The 15,087-nt window shown below is 38.2% G+C and overlaps 1 protein-coding gene across 1 annotated transcript; it reads left to right on the plus strand.

The window, feature by feature from the left end:
- The first annotated feature begins 7,797 nt into the window (after positions 1–7,797).
- Positions 7,798–14,871, plus strand: Abra (actin binding Rho activating protein). Its single transcript, XM_005316252.5, has 2 exons — positions 7,798–8,493; positions 14,272–14,871. Exons 1-2 carry the CDS (start codon positions 7,826–7,828, stop codon positions 14,747–14,749), a joined length of 1,146 nt encoding a protein of 381 aa, XP_005316309.2. The 5' UTR covers positions 7,798–7,825; the 3' UTR covers positions 14,750–14,871.
- The last annotated feature ends 216 nt before the right edge of the window (positions 14,872–15,087 follow it).

The following is a 15,087-nucleotide window of genomic DNA, read 5'->3' on the forward strand; positions in this document are numbered from 1 at the left end:
AGGGACTGGCAGGGAGGAGACGGCGCCAGGCTGGGTATGCTCTGCTATGCAACTCAAGGAGCAAGAAACGAGGGCATGATGCTGAAATGGGTGCTGCTGTTCTAGGTGTTTTCAAGAATTATGAGATACACCTCTAAATTAATGCAGCGTGGAATTAATTGGGCCCAGGCTGAATCAAGTTAGTGTTACCTAACATAGTAAAAACTGAGCAACTGCGACTGAAAGAAAAGTATGGCTTGAGTCATAATTTCAAGGCCAATTTCTAAGGCACCATTTTTTTCAGATTGAATTAGTTATACTAAGAAATGATTATATATGTTTGTTTCCTGAATTAACTTAATATAGTTTAATAGAGAATGGGATTTTTATGACATCTGTTCTCTGAAATTTTCTTTGGGCAATGATAATGTATATAAATTATTATTGTCTATAATATAAAATTTTATATTGTATTATTCATACTGAGGTTTAATATATTCTCTAAGAGTCTGGTCATTTACTCAGAAGTTAGTATCATTATCCTCATTGGTGGCATAAACAACAAAATTATTAGCCTCTATGTGGTGCTCAGGTACAGTGTATTAAGCACTAGGTTAATTTCTTCACAGATATCATTTCATATAAACCTGACAGTAAAAGGAGTTGAGAAGGAGGTTAATATTATTGCCATCTTCAGACAAGGCAACTGAGTATCACAAAAGTTAAATAACTCCTCTCAGGGTACCCAACTTTTTTTTTTTTTTGAACCAGGGATTGAACTCAGGGGAGTTGACCACCAAGCCACATCCCCAAGCCCTAGTTTGTATTTTATTTAGAGACAAAGTCTCAGTTGCTTAGTGCCTTGCTTTTGCTGAGACTGACTTTGAACTCATGATCCTCCTGCCTCAGGCTTCCAAGCTGCTGGGATTACAGGCGTGCCCGACAGCGCCCAGGTAGGGTACCTAACTTCTAAATGAAGATCCAAGAATACAAAAAAAAAAAATCTGTCTAACTCCAAATTGAGCTATTGATGACTACATTCTTCAAACATTGCTGTTGAGTATCTGCTACACCGACTGCACTGTAGCAGCTCCAACCGTGGTTCCTGATTCCACTGGTACATTAAGTAAAGTGGGTGCCAGGTCCTACCCTAGACCTGCTTCCAGAGTCAGCACTTTACCCATGTGATGTTTTGAAAGTGCCACAGGTGATCCGAACATGGTTTAAGAACCTAATGGAATCCCCAGTGATTGGGAACCACAGAGATCTATATTCCAGGAGGTTCCAGAAAAGAGTTTGTGCATAACATTTGGGTTTTCACTACCAAGTAACGGAAACCTCATCTGACCTCATGCACTCAGGCTAAGAGAAACCTTTTAAACACAGTCTTAAATGCCACAGTATAAATTACCTTAAAATAAAACACTATAAATAAGCTTTGCTTTATAGCCTCTGCTCCCTACAGGTGACCCTGCTTGACCCTCTTACTGAAGACTCACCCTAGCCCTGCTCTGGTATCGATCCTGTTCTTGGTTAGACAGAATCTAAGGAGTTTTAATTTGCTAACTCCTGTGACTCAACATTAAGATATTGTGACCACATCTCAAGGGTTCTCATGTACCAATCCAGGTGCGAAGTGTGTAACCTGTGTTAACTCATTTACTCCTAGCACAGGCCCTATGAGGTAGGTGCTCTGATAATACTCATTTTATGGGTTCCGATAAGAAACTTAACCTTGAAGAAGTTAAATGGCACACGACACCCTGCTGACCAGCAGAGCTGGATTTCCACTAGCTCTGCTGACCATGTAGTACAGGCTTCTGATGGCTCTCCTTACTGGACATCTCCATGTGCCTTCCCCAGGGTTTCCTTTACGCATAATATAAAAACTTTCCCTTTTCATCAGTTTCTCTCCTTCCACGGCTGTCTACAATCTGATGTCACCTCCTCCCGCTTGTCACTTAACTCTGAAACCTCTATATCATTGTTTTGTTTTGAATTTGAGGTGCTTCCCCAAAAAGCTCATGTAAGGCAACATAGATAGCAATGTTCAGAGGTGAAATGATGAGTTTATGAGAGCAGTAACCTGATCAGTGGATTAATCCACATGATGGATTAATCATTTAAATGGATTTTTGAGTAGTAACTGAAGGGGGAAGTGTGGGGCATGTGGGGAAGGAGTAAGTCACTGAGAGCTTGGCCTTGGGAATGACATACTGTCATTGACATATGTCATTGACATACTAGCTCCCTCTTTCTGTTGGTTCCTCCCACCCTCTCTCCCTCTCTTTCTGATGCCCATGAGTTGAGTTTCCTCTATCATGCCTTTCCTCCATGATATCTTGCCTTACTCTGGCCCAGAGCAATGGAGTTGGCCAGTCATGAACTAAGCCTCTGAAACCATGAGCCCAAAATAAACTTTTCCTCCTCTAAGCTGTTGTCACTATTTTTGCCACGGCAATGAAAAGCCGACTACCCCAGTTGTACCTCACTTCCTTCTGCCCTGTCAACTAGTCAGTCCCTGTGTCCTTTTAATGTTATCCTCAGTGGTTTTCAGACCTATCTTCTTTAATGGTCAATTAGTTCTTTCCAAGATATATTATTAGTCCCTGCAAACTGTCTTCCTTCCCTAGTCTTATCTTTTCCAAATTACAAACTTCATTTTTCTGGCTCTGGACTGAACACGTAGCAACACAAATTGATACCACCTTAAGGCTTAAGGTTATTCAGTGATCCCCCCTTCCACACACAGACACATGATAAAACACTCCTTAGCAACGTTTTCTTCACAAATTAACTTGAACTTTTTTAAAAGGCAGCTCTTACTACTCCATGGCCCATTGTCCTTACCCCATAAACCTTGTATATTCTCCAGAGGTCATAAACTGTGAGCATCATGCCAAATCCAATCCAAAGACATGTTGGCTCACCCAGGACTAGTTATGTGCTTCTGTGTGTGGATGTGTGTGTGTGTGTGTGTGTGTGTGTGTGTGTGCATGTGCATGTGTATGTCATTATATATGAATTGGGAGATTTCATGTTAAATTTCAGATCTCTAACTTCCTGAAGTATTAGCTCACCAGATGCCCACAACCCTCACCACCTGAGGTTGTGGCCCCAACACAACTCACCTCAGACTTTTAAGTGACCTGCCTGACCTCAAAGGCATCTGAGTTATGAACACTACTGTGAGTCATGAGAAAGGCTCTTAGTGTACCATGGAATCTTGAAGCCTTTGTAAGTTTTTATTTTTGTCTCTTTAATATGATGGTGCTGGGAAGACTAAATTTCTGCATGCAAAATAATGAAATTGGATCCTTATCTCATACTATATACAAAAATCAAGTCAAAATAGGTAAAGGACCTAAGTGTAAGATCTGAAACCATTAAAACTCCTAGAAGAAAACATAGGGGGAAACCTGAGCATTGGCCTCAGCAAGGATATAAAATAAATTTCTAAATATAATCAAATTGAGATATTTTGTTTCTCATGTATTAATGTTGATTAAACATGTAATGTACTATGTACTATTAAGGATTATTGTGGTTGTACGTTATTTTATGGGGTCGAGAATAAATGCACAATATACATAGGAGCTATCATGTTTATAGCTGAATAATCAATAGTCACATAGAAATCAAAATTGGGGGAACTGGTAGAGTGTTGATACAGGGAGTGGTTTAAGTTAGTAATATCAGCTTTGGGAATTGAAGGTGGAATTTGTTATTTCTTCCCTGAAAATTGCTCTCAGAAGATTTAAGGCTTCATTTTGGTTTACAAGACCAAGGTAATCTTTATATTATTAGAGCTCTTCATTTAATGAATTTGTTTTCAATTAAACTGACAGTTGGTAAGACTAGTAGAATAATAGTGAGGTAGAGGATAGATACTAGTTGATCAAAAATAATAAATGGATACTCTACTGGTTTAACTCTAATTCAAGTAAGTGTGACGAGTTTGGCAACTAGGATTCAGAATAAACATTGGCTCAGGGGTTAGAATATCATAGTTTGTTGTTTGGATACATGGAGAAGGGGAAATTGTTAGGGGAAATTTTTTTTTAACTAAAAATATTAAACTAAAAAAGCATCTGTGCAGCAAAATTAACAACAAAATGAAAAGGCATCCTGTGGACTGGGGAAAGTATTTGCAAACCACATATTTGAGGAGTTAATATCCAAAGTTTATAAAGAACACTTACAACTAAAAATCAGAAGAAGAACTAACCTGCATTAAAAATAAATAAAGGACTCAAATGGACCTTTATTTAAGGAAGATATAAAAATGACCAATAAGGATATGAAAATGTTCAACATCACTAATCACCTAAGAAATGCAAAGTAAGAGCTGGGATCATGGATCAGTGGTAGAACACTTGCTTAGCATGTGTGAGGCACTGGGTTCTATTCCTAGCACCTCATATAAATAAATTAAATTAAAAAGTACATCAACAACTAATAAAAATATTTTAAAAGAGAGAAATACAAAGTAAAACCACTATTATCACCTTGTACCTGTTAGGATCATTATTAAGAAAGACAAGAAATAAATGTTACTGAGTGTATAGAGAAAAGGAAACCTTTGTACACTGTTGGTAGGAATGTATATTGGTATAGCCATTATGGAAAATATCATGGAATTCCTAAGGAAATTAAAAATGAAACGAACCAAGTGACCTAGCATTCATTCTTGTGGGTATATACCAAAAGGTATATATATATATACCTTTTGTCCATCCCATAAAGTAATTGCACTCCTGTATTTACTGCAGCATTATCCATAATAGCCAAGATTTGGAAACAACATGAACATCCACCCATGGAGAAATGAGTGAATGTATAAAGCAACAAACAGTGGTACATACACACACACACACACACACACACACACACACACACACTCACAAGAGAATAGTAACCTTAAAAAGATTGAGATCCAGCCATTTGACACAACACAGACAGACCTACAGGACAACTATGCTAACAAGTCAGACAAAGAAAGAAACATATTTTATATTCAGACTTAGATGTGGAGAGAAAGAGGAAGAAGAGGAGAGGAGGAGGAAGAGTCTTCAAATATACCCAGAAAATAAAATAGTGGTTATCAGAAGCAGAGTTGGGGAGGAAATGGGGAGAATTAGTTCAAAAACTACAAAGTAGGAGGTAAGTGAGATTAACAGGTCTAGAGGACTATAGTTTTTTTTTTTTAAATCATACTGGGGATTTTTGTTAAGTAGATTTTAGCTCCTCTTGTGAAAGAAAAAAAGTTATGTGAAATGATAGATGTTACTTTGCTTCACTATTATAACCATTTTACTGTCTATGTATCCCATGACATCATGTTGTAAACATTAAATAAACGTTTATTTTTAGTAAGAGAAACAGCAGCTATGAGCAAATGTAGTTTTCTCAAGTCTCTAAGAAGCTCACCCAGCTAGGTCTGAAGGTTGGCTGTATTTGATTTCTCAGTATCCTTGAAAGAGACAATATGGAGCTCTCTTTCTTTCAAGTGCTATTCATATGATTGAATGATAACTAATTTTGTTTTTCAAAATACTTTCACACTTCGGATGCATTTCACACTTCACTAATCAGGCATGCATCTTCACCAACAATTTCAGATCTTAAGGCTTCATAGGAAACTCCCATTGTAAAGCTCTCATTACATCTTCTTGGAGATTTTTGCTTCCGGTTCTTTTATACCACATAAAAGTAGAAGAACATGGAACTCCTAAGAGTCTGGATCTAGACTGACTGAGAATGAGAGCAAAACATTTTACAGTAATAAAAAATGCATGACAAGTAGCATACAGACCTTGTTTTAGGGAAGGAATGTCCAAAGTAGAATGAGGAGCAAAGAATTTTACATTCTCTTCTATACAAGTGTGAATGAGGAACCCCAGTTGCCATGGAGTCTGAATCTCAGAAGGAATGATCAGCATCTTTTAGAAGCTTCTTTTTTTTTTTTTTTCCCGCCAAAACCATCTGCTGACAATCCCAAACCCCAGGCAGCTGACTGTAATACCTATTAATATGTGAAAGACTGTTAACATTTTGCCATCTCCACTTCTTTTTCCTTAATCAGGACTGAACCTGTAGCAGGTGTGTGCAGGGAAGCAGAAACCTGCCCTGGAAGGTGTAAATTAGCCTGATCCTTGGCTAAACTTGAGGGAATCTCAGAGGTAGCCCATTCTTTCCCAAGGGCTTCCAGTGGGAAGAAGGAAATCTGACAAGAACCAAATAGTCTTTGGTGAATCTATATTCCAGGATGAAACGCCAGAAATTTCAGACTCATATTGAAATCTTTGTTTGCAAAAGTTTTCTTTTCTGGTGATCCAATTCTCTTTTAATTAATTAAGAATGATTCTGTCTGGACATTGTTGGCTTTTAGCAAAAATTATCTGATGTTGCTGAAGTCTGAACACATCTGACAGATTTCTAGACAGAGTATTAAATCATTTCCCGAATTGTTTTAATCCTAGGACATAAATAACTGACATGATAAGAAACTAACATCAACTTTCTCCCCCAAAATAAACATGTTTCACCATCAGAAGTAATTAACTTTTATACTTATTACAATACTTTCAGATAGCTGTTTAGTTAGGAGGTGAACTGCATGTCAAGATCAGTGAAAAGTATGTAGTTTAAGGCCTATAGAACTCTTGAAGTTTAAAAGCATCCCTTACTTGTCTTTAAGAAATTATTCAGTGCTGAGCCCTGTGCATTTTTATCTGGTTTAATATATTGCCTAGATGGTTCTTTTCTATACAAGTGACCTATCTTTCCAATCCTTTTAAAAATATTATAAATATTATAAATATTTATAAAAATATTCAGTCTCTGTTCTGAGGACTGAGAAAAACAATTTGCCTACAAAAACCTAAAGGCCTGCTAACAAAGTTTGTGTTATTCAAAACAAATAGGAAGGGTATGTGTACTTCTGATAATATTAATTTATTCTGTTTTTAAATATTCTCTTTAAACAAATTATTTGCAAATATTTACTCTAGTAATAATTTCTAAACTGTGACATGTGTGCAGGTCTTTTAATTCTTGAGATGATTAGACTGAAATTGTGATTGTCTTATGTATTAATATGACTTGTCGATACTTTGAGTAAAATCACAAATTAGAAAATAATCGGTCTTTAACTGTGTAGACCTTGGTTTCCCTGTTATCTGGGATTCAATTTTCTTATTTAGAAAGTAAAAATTGGATCAGTTGATCTTCTAAGGTCTCTTTCTAAAGGAGTTGAAAGAAAAAGAAAAATGCAACTTAGCATCCTGGATAGCAGAATGAAAAAACAGGGTTGAACTAGATGGATCTGGGTTTGAATCTCAGATATTATTAGCAGTGGGAACTTAGATTTCATTTTACTCAACTATAAAATGGGACTGGATGACAGCTGTATTGAGGGCTGCTGAGGTGTACATGAGAACAAGCCTATAATGTTCCCGGCACAATTTGTGCACATACTGTATGCGCTTATAAATGGTAGGATCATATTTTAAGGTCAAGGAAAACATAAAGTTGAGCACATGATTTAATCTAGTAATTTCTACTCTGGCACCCAGAGAAGAAAGGGAGTGAGCACTGTCCTTTTCCAGCAGAGATATCCCTCTGCTGTGATGAAACCAGAGCTGTCAGGGTTTAAAAAAAGAACACCATCAGGGCAAAGGCACCACATCTTGGCAAGAAATGCTTCGCATAGTTTCCACCATCACCACGTTCTCCGTTCTCCTTCCCACTGCACACCCTGCTTCTATTTAAATCCCAGGCCCTTCGCTGGACCACACTCATTTCAGCCAGTACACAGGCTCCCAGCACAGAAGAGACAGGTAGCATGGCACCAGGAGAAAAGGAAAGGGCTGAGGGCCCAGCCAAGAGTGCCCTCCGGAAGGTACGCACAGCCACCCTGGTCATCAACTTGGCCCGAGGTTGGCAGCAGTGGGCGAATGAGAACAGTACCAGGCAGGCCCAGGAGCCTGCAGGCTGGCTTCCTGGAGGAACCCAGGACCCACCCCAAGCTCCTAAACCAGCAATAGGCCCTATCCCCCACCAGAAAGCTCAGAGTGCCCCAAAGTCTCCATCCCCAAAGCCAGAGGGACGTGGAGATGGACAGAGCTCAGAGGAAGCCACGGAGGTCTCCCATATCAAAAGGAAAGAGGTGACTAAAACAGTTGTCAGCAAAGCTTATGAGAGAGGAGGAGACATGAGCTCCCTTAGCCACAGGTACGAGAATGACAGTGGCGTGCCTGAACCGGGACAGCCAGAGGATGACATCGACAGGAGGCTCCACAGACATGACTCCCCGACACGGAGGAGAAAATGCGCCAACCTGGTGTCTGAACTGACCAAAGGCTGGAAAGTGATGGAACAGGAAGAGCCCAAGTGGAAGAGTGACAGCATAGACACAGAGGACAGCGGCTACGGAGGGGAGACAGAGGAAAGGCCCGAGCAGGATGCAGAGCAGGTGGCTGTTGTCAGGATCAAACGCCCCATGCCCTCCCAGTAAGTGAATGTCTCCTACCATTGTACCAGGATCTCTAATGATCAGGCATCATCTCCAGGAATCCAGAAAGCCAGGGAAGCACTACTAGAGTTAGTAAGAATCTGGAAGACTGGGTGGGTAGTGAGTACTATAAGGAAGGCGTGTCACTGGGCTGAAAGGACAGTGCCAACCTCAGACATGGACATTTGGGTCCATGCACTACTCTCCTCTTGATTGAAAGTGGGAAGTAGCATCAGGATCCTTTTCTGTGTTCCTGAAATCAGGCATGCATATGGCACTTTCTCAGGGAGAAATATAGAAGTGCTGAGTAAGAGACAATTAGATTTGACTCATGGTTTCTTGGAAAATGTTGAGTTTCTGTGTTCTCATTAAAAAAATAGATGTGATAATTCATATTTTATTGAGTTATTTTTATATTAACTATGAAAAACAATGGATTCAGGGGAGCGCTTTAGTAAGTTGTACCCATTATATTGCAGGAGTTCAGACTTGGTGATCCCAACCCTTTGAGGTGCTAGGAGTCTCTCTGTGGTGTTTTGGTTTTGGTTTTGGTTACAAGGGAGGGTAGTAAACTTCCTTCTTCCCTTCTTCAGTTCCTTTCCCCAGTCTCAGAGTACACAGGGTACCAGAAGGAGACCTTCAACAGCAGCTCTTAAGGCCAAAGGTAATCCTAGCTGTGCTTGGCAATTTCAGCAGAAGTCCAATGGGATTTTTTTTTTTTTTTTGGCCTGAGGAGACTCTCCAATATTACTTGAGAACTGAAAGTGCCATTATTTTATCTGTATCAAAGGGCATGTTTTTCTATTTTTCATTGTAGGTACTTCCCTCTCCCCATAAGTGACAACAGAGCAAAAATTATGTCATGGTTGCTTAAGTAGAAAGAGTTCTTGGTGGTAATGATGTTCCATGGAGTGGTTTTACTAACTAGGATTTTACTATGAAAATTATTTATATTTTATGCCTTATTCTAAAAAGAATCTTTTGATTATATATGACTTGTTCTAGTTCCTTTAGCAAAAGAAATCGGGTCCTCTCTCATAAAGGTGTATAAGTAAAGCACCAATCACCCATACTTTCTTCCCAGTTGGTTTGGTAAAGGCAGCAGGTGTTGTGTATGAGGTGCCATTTTATAGATAAATGAATGGATATACAAAAATGTCAAGAAATATCCAAGTCACAAGACTAGGTAATTAGAGAGTTAGAAAGGTTGATCCAGAGCTTGTATTCTTAACCACTATGCTAGACTTACTGTCCCAGTAGAGATCAGTATCAACTTCATCAATGGAATCCTAGTAACTCCAAAAGTGTAGGGTGTTTGTACAACCAGGTAGAAGGACTTCAGAAGTAGAGGCAAAAGTATGACCTCCTACTGCCTGCCCTCAGTTCTAGAGCAGGGAGGGAACTCTTCCCTTGGGACTCTGGGGCAGTTACCAATTTGCAAAGAGAATCACAGCTTAGGTCTCAAAACTGTTGATAAGAGAACAGAGAAAAGAACATGGATGATCAGAAACGATCATATTGCCTTTTGGGTGCCATCATTTTGTTTCTGATAAAGGGAGCCCTATTTATGGTCATGCTCCCCTTAATCAAATTAGCAACACTTCCTCCAGGGAAGCTAACTCATACACAGAGGAACAAACTCTCCCCAGCACTTCTCTGCAAGGACGGAAAGTGTGGCAGATGTTCTTTACTTGACTCACAGGGAAGGGCGCCTTGGCACTAGGAGGAATGCTTCCTTTAGTACCTGTGGGGAGGGTCACCTTCACACACTTCCCAGACAGATCAGAAAACTCACCTGTAGGCTCCCATGACATTTCAAGGCTGGGATGCTGTTGAAGGGCATCTGCCAGAGAATGTTTTCCATGCCAATCCACTTGGGTAGGCTTGAAATATACCTTCTAGATATTGTTAGTTGTAGGAGCAAACTTCTTTTGTATTTTATGCTACTCCATTACATATTTAATAATTTACCCATATAACTATGACTCCAAAATGACAAAATTAGGGTAAAATGCATTTCCATATTCTCACCATACTGCAACAAGGCCCCTTCACATTAGCAGCACTGAACTGATGTCATGTTTACCATTGACAGATACAAAATTCTTTGCAAAATTATTTTCAATGAATGAAGCTAGATTTCCAAGAGAGATTGCTTGCAATATCTGGTAGAATTAGTTACTTTTAAAAAATGCAGAACGGCCATTATTTATTTATTTTCATAACAGAGATTGAACCTAAGAGTATGCTTAACCACTGAGACACACTCCCATTTAATTTTGACACAGGGTCTCACTAAATTGCTCAGGGCCTCTCTAACTTGCTAAGGCTGACTTTGAACTTGACAGCCTCCTGCCTCAGCCTCCCAAGCTTCAGGGATTATAGGCATGAACCACCACATCCAGCAGAATTTTTTTGATTAGTTACAAGAAAATTTGTTTACTGATAATAAAGAAACTGAGGAAGTGGATATGGATTCAATATTGATCTCCTAAAATAGATGACAATACTAGTCTTTGAATGGTTCTTTGCTTTCTTTTAATTTATTAGATTGACTTTCTAAAGCTCCATGTAAACTATTTTTCACCTGAAAATAAAAAAAATAGGATAATCTGGCATTCATTGTTAAATTCATTGATCAAGAAAATATTCAGGGTATGAGGCTTCCTAATGCCCAGAGGCTGGGGTAGTAGCTCAGTGGTACAGCATGTGGAAGACTCTAGGATCCATCTCTAGCATTGAAGGAAAAAAAAATCCTAATTTAAACCTCATATATTCAAACTTTTTAAAAATTAGAAATATAAAACAATAATGTTTATAGATTGAGAAAATTACCCATTAAGATAGATTTCCTCCAAATTTTTAAAATAGCCTTATTTTCTAATTGTTAGTTGTAGGATCAAACTTCTTTTGTTTCCTTTTCCTTCTATTATTGGAAATAACAATTTGACAATGTAGCAAGGTTGAGAAAGTGTTTCTTTTAAAAGATAAATGTCTTTCTTCTATTTAGATTTATTACCATGTCAACTCCAACCCTTATAACCAGTGACATTTAGTTTCAACACTCAGGAAATCTAAATTCCAAATTAAAATCAGAAGAACACTACATCAAAGAATCAGAGGCCTGTATGACATAAACAAATTACCTCTGGAGGGCAATTTTTTTAAATTTAATTTCTTTAGATTTTGTAATTTCTTTAAATTGATCTTATCATTTTCTGAATTTTTTTTCTTGGAAATTTCTTTCAGCTACAAAATCAATATAATACTAGTGAGAGAGAATTTTAAGAAAAAGAAAAAAGTTATCTGTATACCAACATAAATAATTTCATTTGTGCATATGCTACTGAATTCTTTACCCTGGTGTATACATTTTAGAGTGGCAATTGTGTCATTCACTGAAATTTGTATTATATTATTTTCATGAGGGTCTTTTAGTGGTTTTCTTTCTTTTCTGTTTGTTTCATTATTGAATATCCAGAAGATACCTAAAGCAGTGCCCAGTAGCTATTCTAATCATTATAATAAAGAACAGAAGGATTGTCACAATGCCCTGATGCTCTATAAATGTAGGCTGTATTACTTTTATACGATAGGACCAAACTACAGTTCTTGCTCAGGAGACAAAGTATGCCTGAATGGTTCTTTGAATGAGTCAATGGATTCCACTATTAACTTTCTTCTGAGATATTTCAGGTCTTTCTTAATGCCCTAAAATGAAGTAGGCTTGAGATTTGGGTTTTGCCAAGGTGGCTTTGTGCTGGTTACGAAGTCTATGGCTGCCATTGATCACTGTGGCTCCAAGGGGACAAGGGGCTTGCTCTCCTTTAATAACGAGACCAAGATCTGCATGCTGTGGGCATCTGAACAGGGACAGTCGATAGTGTGGCAGGTGATCGTGAGGACCAGCCAGACTGACAGAAATCCATTCTGCTCCAATGTGGTGTAGCTTCTAGCACTTTTTCACATGTAAAAGATTTTATAAATTGTATTAATGCATATAATTTTTATATGCTGCTTTTTTTCCAATTAATTCTGGCACACTTTTCTCCATATGGCTCATGCAATGAAGCACCAATTCTATTCTACTGTAATAATGCAAGATGTAGCTGGAATAGGGCTTTTGAAACACAAGGCATGAGAATTAATGAAAAGTCGCCATCTAGTGGATGTCATTCCCCTTTTGAAAGCGATGTTAATGTACCTATGCATCCTCCCTTACTGCATCTGTTTGATTCCTGCACCTGGCTGGACTCTTAACCCCATTTCCAAAGGAGCAAAAAGGCCATTGTCTTCTTGGTAACACAAAAATAAATGACAGAGTCTTCATAAATAGCTCAAGGCCATCTTGGCCAAACCCAAATCTCATATCATAATTGAGGCTGAAGCTTCCTGCCAGGGAAGAGACTTGAAAATCCTCAGAAGAAAATTAATAATGTGATTCAGTAACTCATATTTTGCCTCCTGAACTCCTCCTGAGCAGATTTTATGAAATAAGTTTGAATAGCAAGGGACATCCAAGTGTGATCTGTATCTGGTTTTGAATAGCAAGTTGTGAGAGTTCAGATAGCTCAGGCATGCCATTCACACAAATAATTTCAGCACTACTCTCCAATCGCAATGCATCAGGGCATGAGCTGGGGGAGAAGGAAATGTGGATCACCTGTGAGGTCAACAGGTACAAATCTCTGCATGCAAAAAGACCTGGAGAAAGAAGTCTAACAGGGTGCAGATACAGAAGTGTCAGGGAAGTCTTACAACTCATTTATTAGACACTGTACCTGCTCGTTGAATGGCATCATTATAGGTAGAAAGAACATCAACTGCATCTTCAGTCTTGTGCTTGGATCCTGTCTCCACAACTCATTCACGCAGTATTTCCTATTAGTTATATACAGTCTCTGCTACCAGCTCAACTGTGGTTCAAATTCTGGTTCTACGACTTAATATTTCTGTTACTTTAAGAAGTGAATGTCTCTGGACTGTTTCCTTATCTGTGAAGTGGGAATAGTGGTATTTATCTGATAGAATGGTTGTGGAGAAAATTAATAAAAATTATTTAGAAGAATACTAGTATAGTGTTCAATAAATATTATTGTTGCTAGCCAGTGTTTTGATTGTACAACCTATACTTAAAGTTTGTAAATATCATGTATATATGTTCTCATTAAAAATCCAAATATGAAAATCTATTCATATTTTGGATATTGCAATGTATGTGTGGGTAGTATAAAGATTATCTTTGGAAAATAATTGATTTAGAGACCCTATACATAGATTCTCCAGTATAATTTGTTTCTACTTCTGAAATGTTACTAACATGTGACAATAAAATTTGCATTAATTTTATATGATGGTTGCTTCTTGAAATAGCACTTCATATCATAGTAGTTTTAAATATACTATTATTTATACCAAAAATAATCTAGGGCACACATCAAAATAATAATGATAGTGGGGGTGTACCTTTTGTTTTGCAGTTCTAATTCTTTGAGGTATATTTATATGTCTTTCATAATGAAAAAACTATAAAGACTCACATTAAAATACAGATGCATGGGAGAACAAATGGAAAGCAACACTTGAGTGCTAAATTATCAGTATATATTTTTTAAAGACATTTTTAGTTTTAGATGGACACAATACATTTATTTACTTATTGAAAGTGCTGAGGTTTAAACCCAGTGCCTTATATGCTAGGCAAACGTTCTACCATTAAGCTACAACTCCAGCCCAAATTATCAGTACCTTCATTCTTCATCCTCTCTCTCCTTCAGGGCAAACAGATTTACAGAGCAACTCAACTGCAAGGCCCATCGGAAATACAGCCAGGTGGACAATTTGAAAGGGAGATGGCAACAGTGGGCTGATGAACACGTACAATCCCAGAAGCTCAACCCTTTCAGTGAAGAATTTGACTATGAGCTAGCCATGTCCACTCGCCTGCACAAAGGAGATGAGGGCTATGGCCGTCCCAAAGAGGGAACCAAAACTGCTGAAAGGGCCAAGCGAGCCGAGGAGCATATCTACAGAGAAATTATGGAGCTGTGCTTCGTTATCCGCACAATGGCTCGCCACAGACATGATGGCAAGATCCAGGTTACTTTTGGAGAACTCTTTGACAGATATGTTCGTATTTCAGATAAAGTAGTGGGCATTCTCATGCGTGCCAGGAAACACGGACTGGTGCACTTTGAAGGAGAGATGTTATGGCAAGGTCGGGATGACCATGTTGTGATCACTCTACTTGAGTGAGCCTTCAAGAATAAAAATCAAACTTGACCCTCTCCTGTCTTACTACAAAATGCTAATGAACTAAATATTAAAACACAAACTGCTCTGTAATAAGTCTGTAAATATTAAAACATTTTTACATAAACGAGTTTTGGGCTCTACTTCTGTGAAGAAGCTTGAAGCTTTTGAGAAAGCACACAAAGAATCTTAGAAAGCATGTAGAGAATGTTATTAATATACTACTATCATTAACATTTGAAATTCCACTTATCTTTTTAAAATATTTTTAGTTGTAGGTGGACACAATATCTATCTTTTTTAATGTGGTGCTGAGGATAGAACCCAGTGCCCCACACATG

Source organism: Ictidomys tridecemlineatus, chromosome 7 (assembly GCF_052094955.1).
Source record: "Ictidomys tridecemlineatus isolate mIctTri1 chromosome 7, mIctTri1.hap1, whole genome shotgun sequence".
Classification (NCBI taxonomy): domain Eukaryota; kingdom Metazoa; phylum Chordata; class Mammalia; order Rodentia; family Sciuridae; genus Ictidomys; species Ictidomys tridecemlineatus.

Coding starts and splice junctions, on each gene's coding strand:
- Abra (XM_005316252.5), top strand. CDS start 7,826: ATGGCACCAGGAGAAAAGGAAAGGGCTGAGGGCCCAGCCAAGAGTGCC. Junction 8,494..14,271: donor AAACGCCCCATGCCCTCCCA/GTAAGTGAATGT, acceptor TCTCTCCTTCAG/GGCAAACAGATTTACAGAGC.